The following is a 21,633-nucleotide window of genomic DNA, read 5'->3' as shown; positions in this document are numbered from 1 at the left end:
TCTAATAATAGCGTCTACTTTAAGTTGAGCTGCTAAACTGATTTGTATTGTTTGATTTACAGTTGTGGTATTTGCTTTGAGTTGATTTGTAGCATGCATGCTAATGAAAGATGTTACCCTGTATCCAGTGAAAGAAAAAAAAGGGGGGGGTTTAAATACTGTCACAAAAAGGGAAAATCTTTGAGACCTTTCCTTTGAAAGATTCTCCATATGTCATACTTGCTTGTTATTGGGATGAAATAAATCGGTGCTTAGTTTTCCTACCAATTCTCTGATTTGGTTTCCTGTGAGGTTCTTACTTCTAGTAGGAGAGACAGAATTGACCTTCTCTGATCTATGTGAGTTCCTGGTTTTGTTTATCTTGTAGGAGGACAGGTATGAAAACTCTATGTAATTTTTGATAGTGCCAAGGCCTTTCCATAGTCCTTACATTCGTAGGGTTTTTCTCCAGTGTGAACTGTCTTGCGAAGGATAAGGGATGAACTTTTCCCACCATCACTGCGTGCGGGCTTCTCACCAGTATGAGTCCTCCCCGTAGGGTGCAGACTGACCTGTGTCTGAAAGCTTTGACCTCTGTCTAGCGTGTGTCCTGACGGACTACCAGGGCAGAAGGGACGCTGAAGGGTTTCTTCCCGGTGTATATTCCGGGGGTTGGTCAGGTCCCAGATCTACTTAAAGCCCTTCCCTCAGACTGGGCAGCTTCTGGTTCCCAGGACTCAGCCATTCCCGTGCTCCCTCCTCCGGGGGCTTTCCTTAGGGGTCCCTTTGGGACTCCCAACGAGGTGAAGAGAGGGCAGCGGTCACTCGCCCTGGGCGCCCAGCCCCAGGTTCATTCATCCAAGCCTAGTTAAGCGCCTGCTGTGTACCTGCAGGCCACAAAGTTTTCAGGCCCCCTCCTTAGGGAGCTTGCGGGCTGGGCTTGGGCGCTGAGCGGTGTCTGACATACAGCGGGCGCCCTATTAATGGTTCTTCCAGGCCCTTCTCCCCTTACCCCCGGCGGCCAGAGAGGAGGGGACGGACTCAGAGATTTGCAAGCTCCCCCCCACCCCTGGAGGTCAGGGATGGAGAAACAAGCCCCACAGCGGGCTCAAGGTTACCCAGCACCTCTATCTGGGTAGGAGAACTTTCAAAAGGACGTTTAAAGATCCCCGTTCCAGCGCCCGGCTCCAGAGCAAGGCTTGGGCGCCTATGGGCAGAAGCAGCAGGTGGGCGGGACGCCTAGTTTCTCCCCTCTTCGGATTGGCTACTATGCCTGTCTCTCTCTAGGTCCCGGGTCCTGGCGTGCCCGCGGTTGCCATAGAGACAGGACGGGGGGGGGGTTAGGCACACTCTAGTTCCTGATTGGTGGGAGGCTCTGCCTTTCTTCCGTACATGCGCAATAGAGCTAAGCGACGCCCGAATCGTGGCTGAGCGCGAGAGCGTGACGGAGCTAGGTGAGCGAGCGCAGGCCTTTCTCCCGCGCATCCCGAAAGGAGCTAGCTCGGTGGAGCCTGGCTTTCCTGGGAGGGAGGGGGCAGTTAGTGCTCTGACCCGAGAATTGGTTAGCGTCCGGGCGCGGAGCCTTCTGGGAACGCGGATTCGCGGCGCTGGCAGGCCACGAGCGTCTGTGTGTGCGGGTGAACGCTGAGGGTGCGGGAGGAGGGGGGGAGGGCCGTTCTGCGCACGCGCCTAGCCTCGGTCTGGTCTCGGATCCCGGACTGCGGCGGCCGGGCAGGGTGGGGGTGGGGGGGAAATCTGCGCTTCACGGCGACTCGGCGCGTCACGTCGCCCGGAGCTTGCGATGGGGGGGGGGGGAGGTCGGAGAGTCAGAGCGCGCCTTATGGCCACGTGACCTCGCGAGGCGCTCGGCTGAGGTCACGGCCAGGGTCAGGGGCATTCTCCCCCCCCCCCACCGTGGTGCTGGCGCGCCTCCTGCTGCCGGGGAGACTCAGCTGCTGAGCGGGAGGTCGGCGAAGGCGGGGCCGGACCGGTGCGGGGGATGCTGGGAAGGGTGGGCCAGTGGGGGCGGGGAGGAGGCTCCGCTCCCCCAGGCTGATGGTCCCCTGGAGAGAGGGGGGGAGAGGGGGCGGCACGGTGGGGGGGGGGGGTGGAGCTGCCTCTGAATCTTTCTGTAGCTCCAAAGCACCTACTGTGTACCATGCAGTACACCAGAGGAAGCTGGGGGGGGAACCCCTTCTCCAGCCCCGCCTTTTAGGAAGAGGGGGGACCTCAGAGGGAGGCCTGGGGGGGGGAAGGGGGATGTACAGGGCCCCCCCAGCCCGTGCCTAGCCCTTCTTTTCAGGCAGAGGGGGGGTGCCCAAAGAGGCCTGGGGGGGGAGGGGGGATGTACAGGGCCCCCCAGCCCGTGCCTAGCCCCTCCTTTCAGGCAGAGGGGAGGGGGGCTCTCAGAGGGAGGCCTGGGGGGGGAGGGGGATGTACAGGGCCCCCCCAGTCCCACCCTTCAGGAGGGGGGTCTCAGGGAGGCCTGGGGGAGGGGTTTGGGGGGATGTACAGGGCCCCCCAGCCCGTGCCTAGCCCCTATTTCAGGCAGAGAGAGGGGGGCCCCAGAGAGGCCTGCAGCAGGCTTTGGAGTTAGACCCACTGGGTGCTTTCTTGCAGGGCACCTCCCCTCGGACCCCAGAAAAAGTCTTGCCAGGAGCCCTTGAAGCATGTCCTCCACACTGTGCCCAGCCGGCCTGGTGCCCTTTGAAGATCTCTTCTCCAGACCCCCGAATCCCATGCTGGGTGCCTCGGACCAGGAGGGCTGGGGGAGGCTAAGCTGCCCACGGCCGAGCCCTGGGCCGGCCCCCCCAGGCTCTCCCCCCAGCCCCTGTGGCATGGGGGGTGCACTCTGTGAGCCTCCTAGCCCCCTGGAGCCCGCCCTCCCTGGCAACCTGGAGGTCACAGAGAGACTGCACTTGGGGGGCTCCCCCTGCTGTGATTTTGGGGACCTGTTTTGCAAACCACCTAATCCCATGCTCTCCCCCAATGTGGCCTGCCAGCCTCCCATCCCGGCGCCGACTCCAGCCTCACCGATGACCTCCAGGCCTGCTCCCATGCCAAGGCCCAGGGCCACAAGCCCTGGTGGGGTCTCCTGTGGTCCCGGGCCCGGTGAAGCCAGGCCTAGGAAGCGTGGCGGCCAGGGCAAGAGGAAGAGCACAGAGGCTGGCGGCTCGGCGGCCAAGGGGAAGCAGCCCCAGGAGGAGGACTTTGCCCAGCTCTTGGAGCAGTACAGACGTGAGCGGGAGGCCCCCACGGCAGCCCCGGAGCCCCCAGCGCCCCCTTCCTCTGAGGGCAAGGCCAAGAAAGGAGCCAAGCGTGGCGCAAGGGCTGCCAAGAAAAAGAAGCGGGCAGGGCCTGCGAGGGCCACGGGTCCTGGGCACCCGGCAGTCCCTCCCGCGGCCCAGGAGCGGCCACCTGTGAGCCAGGAGTTCATCGAGAAGAACACTGTGACCCTGGGCTCCCAGCGGGTGTGCAAGTACTTCCTGGCTGGGCGCTGTGTCCGTGGAGAGCAGTGCCGGCTGGACCACGCGGCCCAGGGCCTCAAGTTCCAGCAGCTCTGCAAGTTCTATGTGCAGGGCTACTGCACGCGGGGCGAGCTCTGCCGCTTCCTGCACCAGGAATTCCCCTGCAAGTTCTTCCACACCGGGGCCAAGTGCTACCAGGGGGACCACTGCGGCTTCTCTCACGCACCCCTGACGCCCGAGACGGAGGGTCTCCTGCAGGCTGCCCTGGCCGGCCCAGCTCCGGCGGAGGCAGCTCCGGCCCCGACTCCCTCCTGACCAGGCAGTTCTAGCACTTACTGGGCAGCTCCAGCACCAACTGGGCAGCTCCAGCCCCAGCTTCTTCCTGACCAGGCAGTTCTAGCACCCACTGGGCAGCTCCAGCACCGACCGGGCAGCTCCGGCCCCAGCTCCTTCCTGACTGGGCAGTTCTAGCACCGACCGGGCAGCTCCAGCACCATCCGGGCAGCTCCAGCCTCGGCTCCCTCCTGACCAGGCAGTTCTAGCACCCACTGGGCAGCTCCAGCACCAACCAGGCAGCTCCGGCCCTGGCTCCCTCCTGACTGGGCAGCTACTGACCAGGTACCTCCAGCACTAGCTCCCTCCTGACTGGGCAGCTCCAGCACCAGCCGGGCAGCTCCGGCCCCAGCTCCCTCCTGACCGGGCAGCTCCGGCCCTGGCTCCCTCCTGGCTGGGCCCAGGGCACCCTGAAGACCAGCCCCTCCTGGTTTCTGTGACAAGGCCTCAAACCTGGCCCTTGAGTTTTGTAGAAACTGTCCAGCCAGGTAGGGATTGTGGGCATTTCCAGGTGACCTCTGGCTCGCGTTATTGCTGAGTCACATTAAAAAGTCCCGAGGTTCGGGTCTGTTTGTGTTTATTCACACTCCAACCCCCCAGGGCCAAAGGGCAGCTTTGCAGCCAGTGCAGACTTGGGGGGGGTGGGGCCTCCATCTAACATGTGCATGGAAGGTGGTCTCTGGCCCTCCCACTGTCTACCTCAGACCTTCCCTTTTGGGGCCCACATTCGGGACACTGTCCTGCTGACCACTAAGAAGGGCTGGGGTCTCCAGGGTGGAGGCCACAGGCCTCGGGCCTTCCTTTCTGATAAGAGGCAGCCTGATCGAGTTGCCCCGGACGCGTCTCCTGCCCTTGTATGGGCTCAATGTCCCCTCGTGAAGTGAAGGCAGTGCTGGCTCCCTCCCAAGGAGTGGACGTGGGGCTAAATAGGAGCGAATGGCCTCAGTGGGCTTAGCTAACATTTCAGCAGTAGGTGCAGGTCAGCCGTCCTTGGGCTGCGTCCCTCGTGTTGGGGGCAGGAAGGGCGGTGGGTGGGTCCAGAGGACGGATGGAGCAGGAACAGCTGGGTCCTGTGCTCCTTGGATCCCTGGCCTCCGGTACTCCTTAGTTTACAAAATGATTTGGGGGAATGTCCTTCCGGCTCGGGGCAGCCACGGGCATGTGGCTAGGAGGGGTGAGGTCCTCTGCAGGACCACCCCAAGCCCCCAGGCACTGGAGACAGACATCGAACATATTAGGGAGAGAAGCCGTGATCTAGAGAAAGCTGTCAGGATGTCCTCCATTGCAGAGAGGGAGAGGGAGAGGGACGGACCTTCCCGTCCTGGAGCCTGCTGGGGAAGCAGCCACGGTCACCCCGCAGGGAGGGCACACGGGCCTGCACCAGCTTAGAACCTTCGTGCCGGCTGCAGAGCCCTGAGCCTGGGGGCAGATGATGGGGGGCCGTGAGCAAGCGCTAGTAGGTCTGAGGGACCTAGCTCTGTCGAGCCGCCTTCACACCTCTGGCCCTTCAGTGCTCTAGGGTGGACACAGTCCAGAAGATGTCCGCTGGCCTTCGGCTAGGAGGGCAGGTAGCCCCTCCTGATCTCAGACCTTGGAGCCTCTGGTCCTGTAGAAGTGACCGAGCCCAGTGCCCCATCTTTATGGTTGGGGAAACTGAGGCCCAGAGAGGGAAAGATCACAGGGAGGTCTCAGAAAGAGGGAAGCCCCCCAGGCCACTGGTGCTAGAGCCAGGCCCATGGAGACTGAGGCTGTGGTTGTCCCTCCCCTCTGAGGGGTGCTCTGACCGGTCATCTTTATGTGAGGCCATTGGGAAGAAGAAGGAGGAAGAGCAAGACGCTTGACAAAGATTAGCCGTTATGACAGCCTTGTGAGAGAGGCAGGCGCTATTCAGACCCCCGGCTTACAGTTGGGGAAACTGAGGCAGGCAGGCAGTGGTGGAGGGACTTTCCCTGAGTCACCCAGCTGGGACACACCTGAGGCCAGATTTGAACTTGGGTCTTGTGACCCCAGGCCCTAAAGGGAGCCCCCAGTGGGCTCACTTGTCCTGGGAACCATTTCTGACTCTAGCCAGAGGTGAGGATGGTCCTCCCTGGGCGTCCCCACACTGAGGACCCCCAGATGGAGAGCAGGAGAAGTGGGAGAGGGAAGAATGCCCCGGGGGGGGGGGTAGCCTGGCCCCACCCCCTCCTCCACCCCCCATGCCCACTGGGACTGCTGTCCAATTGCTCCCAGCCCAGTCCGGCAGTCCAGACCCGGGCTCCCTTCTCGGGGAGATGGCTGCTGGCTCATTTGCCCTTCTAGTGGGGGCGCGTCCGCAGGGCCTACAGAAGGCAGTGGAGGGGGGCCGACAGCTGGAGCCGAGGGAAGTGATGAGGAGGTACCGGAGGAGCTGTGGGCCCTCTGGGCCAGGCTGGGGAGCCTGGCCTGTGGGGCTGACTGGCTGCCTAGACCAGGCCCGGCCCTCTTCTCTGCTCAGGCTCCGCCCTTAGAGGAGGAGGAACCAGGGCCTTGCCTTGCCGGAGGTCACCAGCCCCCAGAAAGCTCTCCCCTCCAGGCTGCACAGCCTCCCCGGAACCCGTGTTGGCAGAGCCCTGGGTTCAGGTCCAAGTGCCCAGAGCTGATCGTGGGCGAGCATTCTGTCAGGAGAGATCCCCAGAGGGCCCCGTGAGCCCCGCAGACCCACTGCCCTCTCATACACGTGGGGAAAGTGAGAAGGGGGCAGGGGGCCCTGCTTCTGGCCTCCAAACCCGTGACCTTTGGTGCCCAGCGGCCGGATTTGCCTGTGCTGCCTTGCACAGATCCTGGGCCCAGAGAGGCAGAGGGGGCCGGAGTGACCACAGGGGAGGGAGGGAGCTCAGGTGAAGGGCCTCCAGTTTCTCCAGGGTCTTGGCTGGGGGGGCAGAGAAGAGCCATGGGCCTGCCTGAGGGGTCCGAACGCCTTCCGCCCGCTCAGTGGTCAGCGTCTGCTTCCTTCCTTCTACTTCTGAACTCCTCGGTCTGGCTTCCGACCCTGGCGTGCCACCCACACTGCCCCCTCCAAAGTCCTCGAGGTGTCTCCTGGGACCCTGCCGATCATCCCTTCTCCCCGTCCTGTCCTCGCACCCGTCTGAGCACTTTCTCTCCCCCCTCCCCTGCCATTTCATTACCATCTCCATGCGGAGGATTGGCCTGGTCCCCTCCTGTCCAGTGGCCTGCAGACTGGATGTCCGGGAGAGGTCTCAGGCTCACTGTCTCCCCCCAGATGTGGCCTGGGCAGTGCCTCTACCTCTGCAGCCTCTCTCCTGATGCTGCCCCTCCCTGGTGCGCACCCTCATTGCTTCATGCCTGGATTATAGTGATGGCTGGGGGGGGGGGGGTCTTCCTTCCTCCAGCCCCCACCCTCCTTTCAGCTACTGACCATGTGCTCTCTCCTCCTGCCCCTCCCACTAGGCTGCAGTGCCTCCCTATGGCTTGGGAATTCACCATTCAAAGCCCTTCCTAACCAGCCCTTCCCGGCTCCTTACACTTTACTATCCACACCTCCTTTTGGATCCAGTGACACCGACCCTCCCTCTGCCAACGCTGCGGCTTTGTAGCGATTGGAATGACGCCACCTGCTGGAGACTTACTGTAGAAAAGCTCCACCGCGAGGTGAAGGTCTCAGAGCAAGACCAGGAGTCTTCTCTTTGGCGTCAGGAAGTGACGTTTGCTTGTGGGAGGAAGAAGGGGGGAGCCTGGCGTTCTGACTGGGGCTCTTTCCTGAGGACTCTGGTGGAGAGCGGAGCTAGAAATGCGCTCTCCCTTTAATAGATAGGAATCTAGGCCTTTTCTTCTCTCTTTACCAAATTCTTATTCTCCTTAATAAATGCTTAAAAGCCTAACTCTTGCTTATTGGCGACCACTCGTTAGATATTTTAGACAGACGAGCTAGAATTTTAGCCCTTAACAGAAATTTACCCTCCCTGTCCCTTCGTGGTCACCATCTGTTCCAGACCTTAGCACTGGAAAGGACTCGAGAAAGCCTTGAATTCCCCCCTCCAGAGGGCAGGCCCAGGGCCTGGATGGTGATTTCTCACTCTCTCCCACCCATCCCAGCAGAGCTGGAGCTGGATCTCCAGAGGGGTCTCTGAGGCGCTAGGGTTCCTCAGAGCTTTCCTGCTGCAAGAACAGGAGGAAGTCTGTCTGTCTGTCCTGACCACACTGTCCTGCCTTCCTCTGGGGACTGCTGTGCGCAAACCTGATTACTGGCTATGCCTTTTGGGTGAAATCCAGCCCTGGTTTGCTGCCAAACCCACCCTGGCCATGGTCAGCTTCTGGCTGGAGGGAAGAGCCACCTTTCTACTCCACCCAGGTGCTCTGAGGCTTGCTTCCTGTGACCCAAAAATCTTATTAAAGCCACTCATAGAATACAGAGCTGGATGGGATCTTAGTGTTCTCAAGGTCGTCTCTGTCTTTTTACAGATCGGGAAACTGAGGCTCAGAGAGGGAAATGGCCTTCAGTCCTTCCTGGTCTGAAGGCCATGGCTTTTTGGGCATCGGAAGCCTGGTTGAAATACTGGGGGATGCTTAATCTAGAGAAGCTGTGGAGGGGGAAGGGTGGAGGGGGGACAGTGTGAGAGAAGTCTTCAGGTATTTGGGAGGCATGTTTGGGGGAGCAAAGCCAAGACTTCAGAACTGTTAGCATTTGTGCTGAACTCTCCCAACGTTCCTTTCTTCTTTTTTTTTGCAGGGCAATGGGGGTTAAGTGATTTGCCCAGGATTACACAGCTAGTAAGTGTCAAGTGTCTGAGGCCGGATTTGAATTCAGGTCCTCCTGACTCCAGGGCCGGTGCTTTATCCACTGCACCCCCAGCTGCCCCCAACATTCCCTTCTAAGCAACTTTAAAAAAGGAAGTTAATCATTTTAATGAATAAATCCTAGAAAGCCAGCTAACTCCAAAGCAATAACTTTTTTCTCTCCTTTGACCATGACTACTTTCTTTGCACCTACATTATTTTCACTTTCTATCTATCTCTCAGTCTCCATCTCTCTCTCTCCACTTTCCCAAATACTCCTCCTTGACCAGTTTACGACGTCCAGCTACTATTCCCAAAGCTCTCCTCTTATGCAATTAAATACCTTGAAAAAGTTTTCTACACATGATGATTCTACATCCTCACCAGCTGCTCAATTCTTAAGCCTTACTGTCTTCCATCCCCACCACTCTCTTGAAATGGTTTTGTTAGAGGTAGTCAATAACCTTTTTGTTTGGTTGGTTGTTTTTTTTTTAGTGAGGCAATTTGGGGTTAAGTGACTTGCCCAGGGTCACACAGCTAGGAAGTGTTAAGTGTCTGAGGCCGGATTTGAACTCAGGTACTCCTGACTCCAGGACCGGTGCTCTATTCACTGTGCCACCTAGCTGCCCCGTTTGTTTGGTTTTTGCAGGGCAATGGGGGTTAAGTGACTTTCCCAGGGTCACACAACTAGTAAGTGTCAAGTGTCTGAGGTCGGATTTGAACTCAGGTCCTTCTGAATCCAGAACCGGTACTTTATCCACTGCACCACCTAGCTGCCCCCAGTCAATAACCTTTTAATCACCAAGTCCAAGTCTTTTTTTTTCATTTCTCATCTTCCTTGACTAGCATTAAGCTATAGATGCTGTAAGAAATGATGAGCAGAAGGGTTTCAGAAAAACCTGAACTCACATGATCATCCCCTTCTTCTAAATAGTCTTCCCTACCTTCTAAAAAGCAACTCTCCTGATGCTCCATCTACCTCTTTTTTTTTTTAAGGATTTAATTTTATTTTAAAATTTTATTTATTTTCATTATTTTTCCAATTACATATAAAGATAAGTATATTTTTTAGTTCCAGATCTTGCTCCCCCCCCTCCCTTCCCTCTCCCCTCCTGAGGACAGCAAGTAATTTGATTTAGGTTATCCATTACAATCGTGTTAAACAAATGTCCACATTAGTTATGTTGTAAAAGAACAATCAGAACAAAAGGGGGAAAAAACAAGAAAAATAAACAAGAACAATAACAAAAACGGAACAACAAAAGTGAAAACAGTCTGCTTAGATCTGTACTCAAATCCCACAGTTCTTACTCTGAGTGCGGAGAGCATTTTCCACCGCGAGTTTTTTGGCATTGGCTTGGGTCACTGTTGCCGAGAAGAGCTAAGTCTATCAGGGCTGATCCTCACACAATGTTGTTGATACTTTCTACAATATCCTCTTGGTTCTCCTCATTGTCCTTAGCACAAGTTCATGTGAGTTCAGGTTTTTCTGAAACCCTTCTGCTCATCATTTCTTACAGCACAGTAGTATTACATTACATTCATATACCACGACTTGTTTAGCCATTCCCCAATGGATGGGCAACCCCTCAGTTTCCAGTTCTTTGCTACTAAGCAACCTTTAAAAGCTTGTCAAATTAAATTCTAAGAACCATAGCCAAGAAAATGCCACAGTGAGTCATTTTTCCAGCCCAGGACAGCTATGGGTAGGATAGGTCTGTTGTCCTGGGGCAGGGGTTGGCCAGGAGAACAGCTTGGTGGAGGTGACACCAGCTGTGGGCCTTGAAGGTGGAGTCAGCAGGAATGGTGGTAAAAGCAATTCCAAGAGTGCTCAGCATCCATGGATGGTTAAGGGGATCAAACACTTGGCTTAGAAAGAGAATATAGGGAATCCCTGTGCTCACACTGGGTGTAGGATCGGGCACCATTTGGCAAATCCACTGCTCATTACCCAGTTCCAGGGTGGAAAGGAGTTAATGCTAGGAGGGCATTAACTAGACCTGAATACACCACCTAGGGAACACTGAAAACTTATAGGCCCTGGACCTAGGTGTGAAAACAGTAGGACTTATAAGCCTAAAGCTCAGAAAACACACACACTACACCAGAGGTAAACAAAATCCAAATCTAACATAAAGCCAAAGGTCCAGAAATAGGTTGCAAAAATGAGCAGACAGGAAAAAAAAAAAGAAAGAACCTGACCATAAGAATCTACTTAGGTGTTGTGGAAGCTAAGGACACAAAATTCAGAAGGCAGCGATATGAAAACAGCTTCAAGCAAAACCTCAAAGAAAAATGTGACTTGGACTTAAGCCCCCCAAAAAAGAATTCCTAAAAAAGCTAAAGAAAGTTTTTTTTAATTAAAATTTTATTTTCCCCTATTATATGTGAAAATAAATTTTAACATCTTTTTAAAGTTTTGAGTTTCAAATCCTATCCCTCTCCCAACCCTCCAAGACAGTAAGCAATCCAATATAGACTGTACATGTGTGATCATGGAAAACCTCTTTATATTAGTCATTTTGTACAAGGAGACTCAGAAAGAAAGAAAGTGAAAATTAGTATGCTTCAGTATGTATTCAGACAAGATCAATTCTTTCTCTGGAGGCAGATAGTGTGTTTTCATCATGAGTCCCTTGGGATTGTCTTGGATCATTTTGTATGGCTAAGAATAGCTAAGTTATGCACAGTTCTTCATTGTTTAGTATTGTTGTTACTGTGCACAACATTGTCCTGGTTCTGCTCATTTTCCTTTCCATCAGTTCATGTAAATCTTTACAGATTTTTCTGAAATCCTGCTTGTCATTTCTTATAGCACAATAATATTCCATCACAATCTCATAGGATCAAACCACGCCCAGATAATGGATTTTGCCTTTGCCCTTCAGGGAGTGTCTTCTACATTCTTCTCCCTGATGTCATCTGTAAAGTTGATTTTTTTTTTTTAAGTGAGGCGATTGGGGTTAAGTGACTTGCCCAGGGTCACACAGCTAGTAAGTGTTAAATGTCTGAGGCTGGATTTGAACTCAGGTACTCCTGACTCCAGGGCCGGTGCTCCATCCACTGCGCCACCTAGCTGCCCCTCAGTAAAGTTGATTTTAATGTAGGCCATCCTCAAGCAATGTCAATCAATGCAATTGAATGATGCTAATTAGCTTTGATCAATATAATGACCGGCCTCTATTGAAAGAGGACAAAAACTCTTAGAAAAGGCTGTGCACTCTCTCTCTGGTGCATGCTCAGCTCTCTGACTTACAGGTCTTCTAAACTCTCTCTGATCTCCTCTAGACCATGTGCTGTCTCTGGGGGACCACGTGGGGCTTTGGGGGCTTTTCTTTGGCTGGAGCTCTGCCATGCTGAAGCCCTCACTGCCAAAACTGGTAAAGCAAGAGTAATTAATTTTTAAAACACACACTTATGAAGTGGTATTTCAGGGTTATTTTAATTTTTATTTCTCTGGTTATTAGTGATTTAGAACATTTGGTTATAGCTTGTATTTCTTCCTCTGAAACTACCATTTAATATCCTTTGACCATTTGTCAATTGGAGAATGGTTCTTATTCTTATAAATTTATCTTAAATAGAATTCCTCCCTCCCTCCCTTTCCCTCCCTCCATCCTTCCCTCCCTCTCCCTTCCTTCCTTCTTCCTTCTCATAGTAGGTGCTTAATAAGTACTAGTTGCCTGCCTTTCTCTGTCTTTCCCTCATCTCCCTCTGGCTGCTTCTGTCCCTCTGTCCCTCTGTCCCTCTCCCACTCCCCACCCCTGCCTGCCTGTGTCTTCTCATAGAACTGGGAGCCAGAAAAGACCATTGGAATCCTTGACTCTCCCAGCCTCATTTTCCAGGGGAGGAGCCAGAGGCCCAGGGAGGGAGGGAGGCTTGCCGTCCCCAAGCTTAGCAGACACCCCAGAAGGAGCAGCACTGCCCCAGCCTCGGCTCTCGCCCCGCCTCTGCCTGCCTGCACAGGGGCTGGTGCTTAAGTGTGTGGATGGAGAGTGGCTGAGGAGGTTTGCTCCAGCCAGGCCTTTGCTTCCTGCTGATGCCCTCCCCTGGAGCACCATCTCTCAGCCTACCTCCCAGTCCAATGCTCCAGCCCAGCTTCAGGGGTGGGGTGGGGGAGGCTTTGGATTCACCCTTCTGAGCCCCTCTTCTCAAGCTCTGTCTCCCCAGTAGGCCCAGAGAGGCTGGCCCATCCTGCTTGGCCCCTCAGCTTAGTGGGGCAGGGTACCCGGGCCTCATTCCTCTGGCCAGCCTGGGAACTCAGGGGTGGCAAGGGGAGGGCTTCCCTGGATCAGAGGCTTTCTAGAGGAAGGGACTTGGGGGCTGCAGGGCCTGGATTGGCCCGTGTGGGCATAGCTGAGCTGGGCCCTGAAGCTGAGAAGCAGCCTCCTCCCTCCAGCCCCTGCCTCTCAGCTCACCAAGGGGGACCCAGGGGCTAAGCCAGGGTTGGGCTGGTCCCAGAGGCCTGAGATGAGCAGCTAGAGAAGGCCCGACCTCCAAGCTGCCCCTCCCCTCCCTTTTCTCTCTCCCCCCCCAAGGGCACAGGAAGGGTAAGTGAGGGAGAAGCCACAGTCCTGGGGGGTGGGGATCCCTTCCAGGTCTGAAAGGCTCAATTTCAAGGCCAGGAACAGACACAGCTGGTCCCAGTAGGGGTCACTGGATCCTTCCAGGAGCAGGTCAGCAGGCAAGGGAGCGCTCCCCAGTGTGGGGACCAATTTTTAATTGGGGAGTGCTAGCTAAGCAGCTCACCGCAATATTGGGGCGAGGAAGGAGACTGGCAGCCTCCCTCAAAACAGAATAGGATTTATTTTAAGAACGAAAGGAAATAAAATGGGGAAAGGGAAATTATAATACCTGAAAAAATGCCACCACCCAGGAATCAGCTGAAAATACGCAGCAGAACGCCTGTCGCTCTCCAGCTTCCACCTCAAACCTAGAAACACCCCACACAGCCCCAGCCAATGGGATGGCCGCTCTGACAGTCACATGGCTGCCCTCACTAGGCTTCCAATCATAATTTTGCCAAGCCCATGTAGGCATTGAGGAGTGGTGATGATGTGAGGTGCCAGCGCCATGGCAACGGCTACAACCAGTGGGTGGAGCACCGTGAGGTTTGCAGAGCCCCAGGCCAGTGCGTGCTGAGGCATAAAAACCTCAAAGAACAATTCTTTACACCAGGGATGGCAAGGGGAATATCCTCTGGGGGACGGGATGGACCAAGGGACAGCTGAGGCTCATTGCCGCTCAGGCATGCTGGGGTTCTTTGGGCACCTGGGGGACTGCTGAGCCCAGCAGCCAGCACAGGCAGGAGGGAGGAAGGGCCTCCCAGGGGTCCTGGCTCTGGGCTAAGCAGCACACAGACCAGAAGGTGGGGGGTGGTCTCTAGGGAGGGGACATTCTGGGCCCTTGGGTTGTTGAAGTGAATTCCTTCCGGCTGACCCTCCTCCCTGAGGGTGGATCTAGGAACACAGACCTGGAACTGTTCTACAGAGAAGGAAACTGAGGCACAGAGAGCTTAAGTGACTTGCCGAGGCTCAGAGGTGGAACTTGAAAACTGCTCCTCTGGCTCCAGAGCGAAGGTGTACCCACTGTGGGAGCAGATCCGCCTGAGGGAAGGCTTCCTTGGGGATAAGCAATTCACAGGTCAAGGCTTGATCAGATGCCTTGGTAAGTTCTCTCAAAAAAGAGCAAACAGGATCATTCTGAGAGCCCCATAACCAGTTACGGGAGTCGCTGAAGATGAGGTTGCCTCCCCAAACAACCATAAGCAGGAGACATCCGTGATCCCATAACCTGCAGTCGGGGAAGCCTTTGAAGGCCGGAAGGTCCATAAGGCTCCACCACCAAATGGCTCAGGATCTGCTTCAGAGCTGATAGGAGCTTAATTGGCTTCAGACTTACTCTTCTGCGTGTCTCAGTCACTGCAAAGGGTTGTTGAGAATCATGGCAGCCCCTAGTTAATCCAGCCAGGCCTCATACAGCTCTTCTTGGTTACCTGGACCATTAGGGAGCCCAAGCAAGTCAAGGTAGTTGGTGTCCTCATTTACAAGTGCACTCACACAGTCTCATAGGAAAGTCAGTTGGCTGAAACACGTGGATAGCTCAACTGAGACAGAGATAGGGAGAGACAGAATGACAGAGGGAGACACAGTCAGAGCCAGAGAGACAGAGTCCCGGGTCTTACCTAAAGGGAGGTTTGCTTCCATTTCATGTCATGGGCCTGGGGCACCTCAGAAGTTTTCTGGGGGAAATCAAGGAACCTTTTTCCTTGAGAAGCTAAACCGAAGGGCAGACACAACTAAAGAGATAAGTAGCACCCGGTCAGGACTGAGTGAACTCTAGGACCATCACCCCTCAATTCCGAGATCCCCCACTCCTCCTGAAGATAAGCCTAGGCATGGCTGCTGCCTGGCTGGAGCCAGGGAGATGGAGACTAGAGCCCCCTCTGGCCTAACTTCCCCCAGCCCCCCACTAGTAGAGGATGCCACACCCTCGGGTGATCACCCCCAATGAGGAAACTTTGCCTCCACCATCCATCCTCCATAAAAGTATTGGCCTTTCTCCTCCTCGAAGAGATGGATATCTCAGAGTGCTGGATCTATCTCCCCTTGAGACTGTTCTCCAGGTTTCTCTTCTCTATTGCTCAAGTACAATATAATTTTATGCTAATTGGATTTGTGTGTGAGAGGGTGTCATTCTTTAAAGAGGAATCCCTAAGGACCCCAATGCCCCACCGCCCTCCCCCCATAACAAGGATACATGGAGGAAACCCCTTTTCTTCAAGCAATTGCATTGAATTTTGTCAAGCATGGTTTTGCTTTAGATTTCTTGATTTTTAGAAAAAATAAAAGGAAAATGATTAGCGTGTATCTGTCTGGCTAGGTGATTAGTGAGGCCCCAGCTATTCAAAGGGGTGACCCCAGTTTATCAGATGTTTCCACATCCCAGGGGACAGGAGAATGATCATCAAACCAAGAAGCCATAGGAAGCTCTGGCAAATGTTCCCCAGGAATGTCAGGCAGGACTGAACAACTGAGCAACCGCCATGGGCCAGGCCCTGTGCATAGAAGAAGAGGCAAAAGGAAGTCTTTGTCCTCAGGGAGCTTACTGTCTAAGGGAGGCAACATTCAAATCTGTACAACACAAGCTATAGGAGGGTAAATAGGACCTAACAAGCAGAGCGGAGGCCCTTTTACTAAGGGCTGGGAGAAGGCTGGCCCAAAGGGGCAGAAGGAGAGACCAGCGGCAGGAAGCGGTTCTTTCTACAATGCAGCAGGCTCTACTCTGCGACTGCTGCTTTATTTCCCAGCTAGCAGTTCTCTTATTGTAAAGCAAAGCAGGAGCTCATGAGAACATTCTTTGAATAACAAAACCATTCATCAAATTATCATGGACAGTTACAGCATATTCCCAGGTAGTGAGACCACCTGGCTTCTTGTTTAATGAGAGCTTTTCCTCCTAGCATTTTGTTATTCTGTCTTCCTCACTCCCTGTCCTTGATTCTCTGATCCTTGACATGGCTAAAGGTAATAACACCGGGGAGGGGAACTTCAGAAAAGGCCTCTGGCCCTCTGAGCTCTTGACACACTCCAGAAGGGGGGGGGGTTGTCAAGATATGATTAGGAGACACCCTGATTTCCAGAGGTAAGGCAGCAAGCAGGCAGTGCCCTGAGCTTGGCATTACCACAATCCCTTGGGCTCACCCTCTGGAAAAATCACAAACTATTGTATTGCTTTGGCCTGTACCAGGTGTTCTCTGAGCTCAGACGCTCATTGAACAAGGCCCTGTTGTCAAGGGTGAAAGGTGGAGGACCTTAGGTATTCCTCAATAAAGAATTACACTCTCGGGGGCAGCTAGGTGGCACAGTGGATAGAGCACCGGCCTTGGAGTCAGGAGTACCTGAGTTCAAATCCGGCCTCAGACACATAACACTTACTAGCTGTGTGACCCTGGGCAAGTCACTTAACCCCAATTGCCTCACTAAAAGAAAAAAAATTAAAAAAAAAATAATTATACTCTCTCACACAGTCCAGTTAGAATTAAAGTGGTCTTTTATTTGGCACTAGAGAAAGTCACTGAGTGGGATATCAAAGACTTTGCCCGTCAGGGAGGTGAGCTTAGAAACATTCCCCTTCTCCATCAGAGGGAAGGCAGAAGCTTTTATAGAGCATAGATGGGATGTCCACGTGAAAGCTGGAAACTTCCCTTTTGGGGTGGGGTGGGGAAAGCTTGGATGCTTGCCATATTCCTGAGCGTCTAGGGGAATTTTTTTGAAATGATGGTCCTGACCTTTGGGGTTATCTCTGCCACCTAGCTCTGGTCAGGTACTAACCGCATCTAACTGATTTTTCTGCTATAGAATTTTATCTCTGCTTACTTCTGTGAGGGCCAAAATTGGATATACGGAGCATTGATCTCCCCTTCAAACTTTCCGTTTTATATATACCTCCAAGGCCAATAAGAGAAGGAGCCTCTGAGCTTTCGTTCATAAAGGATCAGGCTTTAATGCTTGGGAACTAATTGGACCACAAAGATGAAACCAATTAGGGAAATAAGGAAGTAGAATTACAGATAGATAGTCTTAACTCTAAGCTTAGCCCATGGAATTTAGGCTTAAACTCACCAACCCTGAACTGCCACCGGGAGCCGAGCACCGCCAGAGACTGCTCTCTAGGCCAAAAGAGTGTGACCTTTTGAACGCGCCCCCCCCCCCCAGGTTGCCTTGCCTTCTGGTGGAGTTTTCCTCCCAAAAAAGGGGAGGTCCTTCAAAAGCTGCTTAGTAGCATGCGCAGTCTCAGAGTGGGCCAGCTGTGAGCCCTCCCAAATGATTCAGCTAAAATTTTCAGTATTAATCTTTACCACAAATAAATTTTACCACATTCCCCCCTTTGTTTCATTGGAAAAATGAATGAGTTTGCTCAGTGAAACAGCCAAAAATAATATCCTATGCTAAAACTTTTTGTGTTTGTCCTGATATCTGGTTGGTTAATCTAAACTTTAACAGTCTTTTGATTACTGGATATATCTGTGCTGTTATCTAGTCATCTTTGGTTTTCCTTCTCATAAGAGAAAAGTCTTCTGATTTATTCCAAAGCCATGTCAAGGTCATGAAGCCTTGCTATGAATCAAACATGTCTCACTGTTGCTGTTACTCCTCATTGTCAGAGATTTGCCCTGAGGGATGTCCCTTTGATCAAGCAATTGGTTAAGGGATGTCTCAACAAAACTCAGATGTCTGGGGGATGCCCTGGACTGATTTTTCGCTGGTAATTGACATGCATGTGGACGTAGGTGTGTTGTAGGTAACCTCTAGGAGATTACAAATGGATCAGGAAGTTAGGGTAGTTTGGGGTATATTTTGACAAATTGGGATAAGTCCAATCTCACCGACTTTAAAAATGGTGGTGTTTTATTGCAACACTGGCCACAGAAATCCCCTTGTTTGGCTCTTGGGTTCCCCGGGATGCAGTATACACTGTTTTTTTCTCCTCTGTTGCCTTAGAAACCACATTTTCATTGGTTGGGGCCCCCAATATCTGAGGTAGGATTTTTCTCAGGTGAGAGGGAAGGACAGGTGTGGTCTTAGCCCAACCCACCTTAAAGGGACCAGGAGAGAAAACATTCTTCATAACCAACCCCTTGGGTGTATCCTTACAAATTTGGAAAAGGAAAAGGAGAAAAAAATGGACATAGATGAAAAGAAACAAATGACTTATTTGCAAGAGAAAGAAGATTTAAGGGAACAGACCTCCTGATTAGCCCCTACCACTCCTCAGAATGGCTGGTCAGGAAGAAGTACTATCTCATGGCTGCTTGTTTGCTTGTCTATATGCAGCTGTTAGTCTACTTGTTGTCTAGTGCATTTATGTCTGTCACATGTAATTGTGTTGGACAATTTGTGGGGAATTTTTGGTTGTACCCCCATAGCTCGTAGAGTGTTGGCCAGGCTCTGATGGCGGGGGAAGGGCAGTGTCTGACTTCTGGATATCTGTACAAGTGTGTGTCTACTTAAGAGTTTGAATTTGGAGTTGAAATGTTAATTCTCTTTTAGGCATTCATAGCCTTTGATGAACATTGTAAAAGCTAGTTTAAAAAATGCTGCTACTTTGAAATCTTTTGTAGTGGAATGGTTAAAAATCAGGAACTATTTGTAATGTGTAAAAGTTTCCAAGAAAAATGAGCTCAAGGGCAACGTGACTTACGGCTGCTCTTTCTTTCCCTCCCTCTCAGGTGCTGGCTGCCTGCACAGAGCAGGAGTGGTGGCTGACTGAGAATGTTTAGAAATCTTTTAAAAAGGTGTCCAGAGATTTGCATAGGCAAAGGGCATGAATATGAATCCATTATGTTCGATGCTCTCGCCCCTTCACAAAAAATGGAAGAGATGAGAAAGAGGAATTCACTGGGGGAAGGTTCAAGGGAGAGGTAAAATAAGGAAAATTATCTCACATAAAAGAGGTATGCAAGATTTGGAATTATGCCCAAAGGGCTACGAAGCTATGCATACCCTTTGACCTAGCAATAGCACTATTGGGTCTTTTTCCCAAAGAGATCATAAAAAAGGGAAAAGGGAGGGGCAGCAAGGTGGTGCAGTGGATAGAGCACCGGCCCTGGATTCAGGAGGACCTGAGTTCAAATCCGTCCTCAGACACTTAACACTTATTAGCTGTGTGACTCTGGGCAAGTCACTTAACCCCAGTTGCCTCACCAAAAAAAAAAAAAAAAAAAAGGGAAAAGGACCCACATGTATAGCTGCTCTTTTTTGTGGTGGCAAGGAATTGGAAATTATGGGGCTGCCCATCAATTGAGGAATAGCTGAACAAGTTGTAGTATATGAATGTAATGGAATTCTATTGTGCGGTAAGAAATGATGAGCAGGTGGATTTCAGAGAAACCTGGAAGGACTTGCATGAAGTGATGATGAGTGAGAGGAACAGAACCAGGAGAACATTGTACACAGTATCATCAACATCATGTGTTAATCAACTCTGATAGACTTGATTCTTCTCAGCAATACAATGGTCCAAGATAGTTCCAAAGGACTCATGATGGAAAAGGCTCTCCAAATGCAGAAAGAACTGTGGAATATGGATGCTGATTGGACCATACTATTTCTTTTGATTTTGGTGCTGTTGTTTTTCTTTTTTGAGGTTTTTCCTTTTTGCTCTGATTCTTCTCTTATAACATGACTAATGCAGAAATGTGTTTAATGTAATTGTACATATATAAGCTATATCAGATTGCTTGCTATTTGGGGGAGGGGAGGGAGGGAAAAAATTTGAAATTAGAAATCTTATAAAAACAAATGTTGGGGGCAGCTAGGTGGTGCAGTGGATAGAGCACCGGCCCTGGATTCAGGAGGACCTGAGTTCAAATCCGGCCTCAGACACTTGACACTTACTAGCTGTGTGACTCTGGGCAAGTCACTTAACCCCAATTTGCCTCACCAAAAAAAAAAAACAACAAAAAAAACCCCAAATGTTGAAAACTATCTCTACATGTAACTGGAAAATAATAAAATACTTTCATAATTTAAAAAAAGGTGTCCAGAGAATTGTAAATAATTGGTAAAAGCAAGTAGAAAGAAAGTTGTGCCATTTTAAAATTGGCGGAAAAAAGGGGGACGATGTACCGGCACTTTAAGAGCTTATCAGAATTTGAGGTGCGAGGTCACTTTAAGTGCTCTCCTGAAATTTCAAGGTCTGTGGATTCAGGAAAGAAACCAAAGAGTAATTGTGTTTGATTGGAAAACTAAAATCCTGTTGGAATACTGTTAAAGTTTTAAAGTTACTTTTAAATTTGTGCATGTATGTGTGTTAAAAACAGGAACAACTGTAAATTATGGAACTCTTACCTCTTTTTGTTGTTTTGTATCCTTTAAGACACAAAAAAAGCATTGGAACTAAGGGTATTAAGCTGGTAAATCATTACGTAGAAAAAGACCTTCTAGACTTCTTTTAGTTTGTAAACTTGCCAGAAAAGAGCTTGTTACAAGGAATGGTTTTACTGAGGATTTATAAGGTTACTTATTATATAGAAGTAATTTCTTGTTTTGTTTTGGTTTTTGTGGGGCAATAAGGGTTAAGTGACTTGCCCAGGGTCACATAGCTAGTGTCAAGTGTCCAAGGCCGGATTTGAACTCAGGTACTCCTAAATCCAGGGCCCATGCTTTATCCACTGCACCACCTAGTTGCCCCCTAGAGGTGATTTTTTTTTTAGGCAGGGCAATAAGGGTTAAGTGACTTGCCCAGGGTCACAGAGCTAGTATGTGTCAAGTGTCAGAGGCTGGATTTGAACTCAGGTCCTCCTGAATCCAGGGCTGGTGCTTTATCCACGGCGCTACCTAGCTCCCCCAGAGTTGATTTCTACTGATTGATCTTCACACCAGGAAAAGTTTAAATTAGAGAAGAAAAACTAAGCAACACGTGTGTTTCTAATGGTAAACTTTTTTTGTTCGTTGAAACTACATGAGAGTAGAGGTTTGCTATTTAAGATAACATATTTTGGGACAGTAATTTATATTGTTTTGAGTTTTGAATGCAGGTATAATTGTTTGGCTCATTAAGCCAGTAATCCAGCCCTGGAGAGAATGCCACAAATCAGTGCCCCAAGAGGGGATGTGCTGTTTACAGGTGGAGGCATCTGGGAAAAAGCTAAAAGGATGATGTGGATCATATCTGAGGTGGGCTCCTTCTGGCATGTGTTCCTCCTGAACAGGAAAAGTTGCCCCACCTGCCTATCCCTGAGTTTGGCTATTACTGCATGACTGGTGGTCACTTGTAACTTTTACCTGAAGTCAAACAGAGCTAAGGATGTTCTATCCTGGCCTTATAATCATGTCCCTGATTTTTCTTTTATAGCAGATTTCCATAATCAGAGCAAGTAGTCAGGAGAAGATATGAGCACAATGCAAGTACGTAAGATCTTATTGTTTTAAGGTTAAATGTATGGTCACTTGATATGTCAAACAACAAGGTATTTCCCATCTGCCTGCTATGTTTATAACATTAAATTAACTGGATATCTTTTTTGGTTTAGAAGAAAGTGAAATTCCTCCCCATGGCAAACAAAGGGAGGATGGTACCTAGAAAACTTTTTCTT

At 51.3% G+C, this 21,633-nt stretch overlaps 1 protein-coding gene across 7 annotated transcripts; it reads left to right on the top strand.

The window, feature by feature from the left end:
• The first annotated feature begins 1,374 nt into the window (after window positions 1–1,374).
• LOC122749600 (zinc finger CCCH domain-containing protein 8-like) lies at window positions 1,375–21,633 on the top strand. 7 transcript variants are annotated; one of them, XR_006355688.1, is made up of 3 exons: window positions 2,505–4,064; window positions 8,488–8,528; window positions 21,393–21,633. XR_006355688.1 is itself a non-coding variant. In XM_043996039.1 (2 exons), exon 2 carries the CDS (start codon window positions 2,649–2,651, stop codon window positions 3,759–3,761), a length of 1,113 nt encoding a protein of 370 aa, XP_043851974.1. In that variant the 5' UTR covers window positions 1,375–1,433; window positions 2,599–2,648; the 3' UTR covers window positions 3,762–7,458. The 7 variants fall into 7 exon arrangements, 5 of the variants coding, with proteins under 5 accessions (XP_043851974.1, XP_043851977.1, XP_043851978.1 ...); XM_043996039.1 differs by lacking the exons at window positions 8,488–8,528; window positions 21,393–21,633 and adding an exon at window positions 1,375–1,433 and having other exon boundaries at window positions 2,599–7,458; XM_043996042.1 differs by lacking the exons at window positions 8,488–8,528; window positions 21,393–21,633 and adding an exon at window positions 1,453–1,606 and having other exon boundaries at window positions 2,599–7,458.

This window comes from Dromiciops gliroides, chromosome 3 (genome assembly GCF_019393635.1).
Source record: "Dromiciops gliroides isolate mDroGli1 chromosome 3, mDroGli1.pri, whole genome shotgun sequence".
Taxonomy (NCBI): Eukaryota; Metazoa; Chordata; class Mammalia; order Microbiotheria; family Microbiotheriidae; genus Dromiciops; species Dromiciops gliroides.
Note: the sequence above shows the minus strand (reverse complement) of the source record. Positions and strands in the feature narration are given on the sequence as shown.

What these genes read in the sequence shown, in the direction of transcription:
- LOC122749600 (XM_043996039.1), top strand. Translation starts at nt 2,649, where the DNA reads ATGTCCTCCACACTGTGCCCAGCCGGCCTGGTGCCCTTTGAAGATCTC.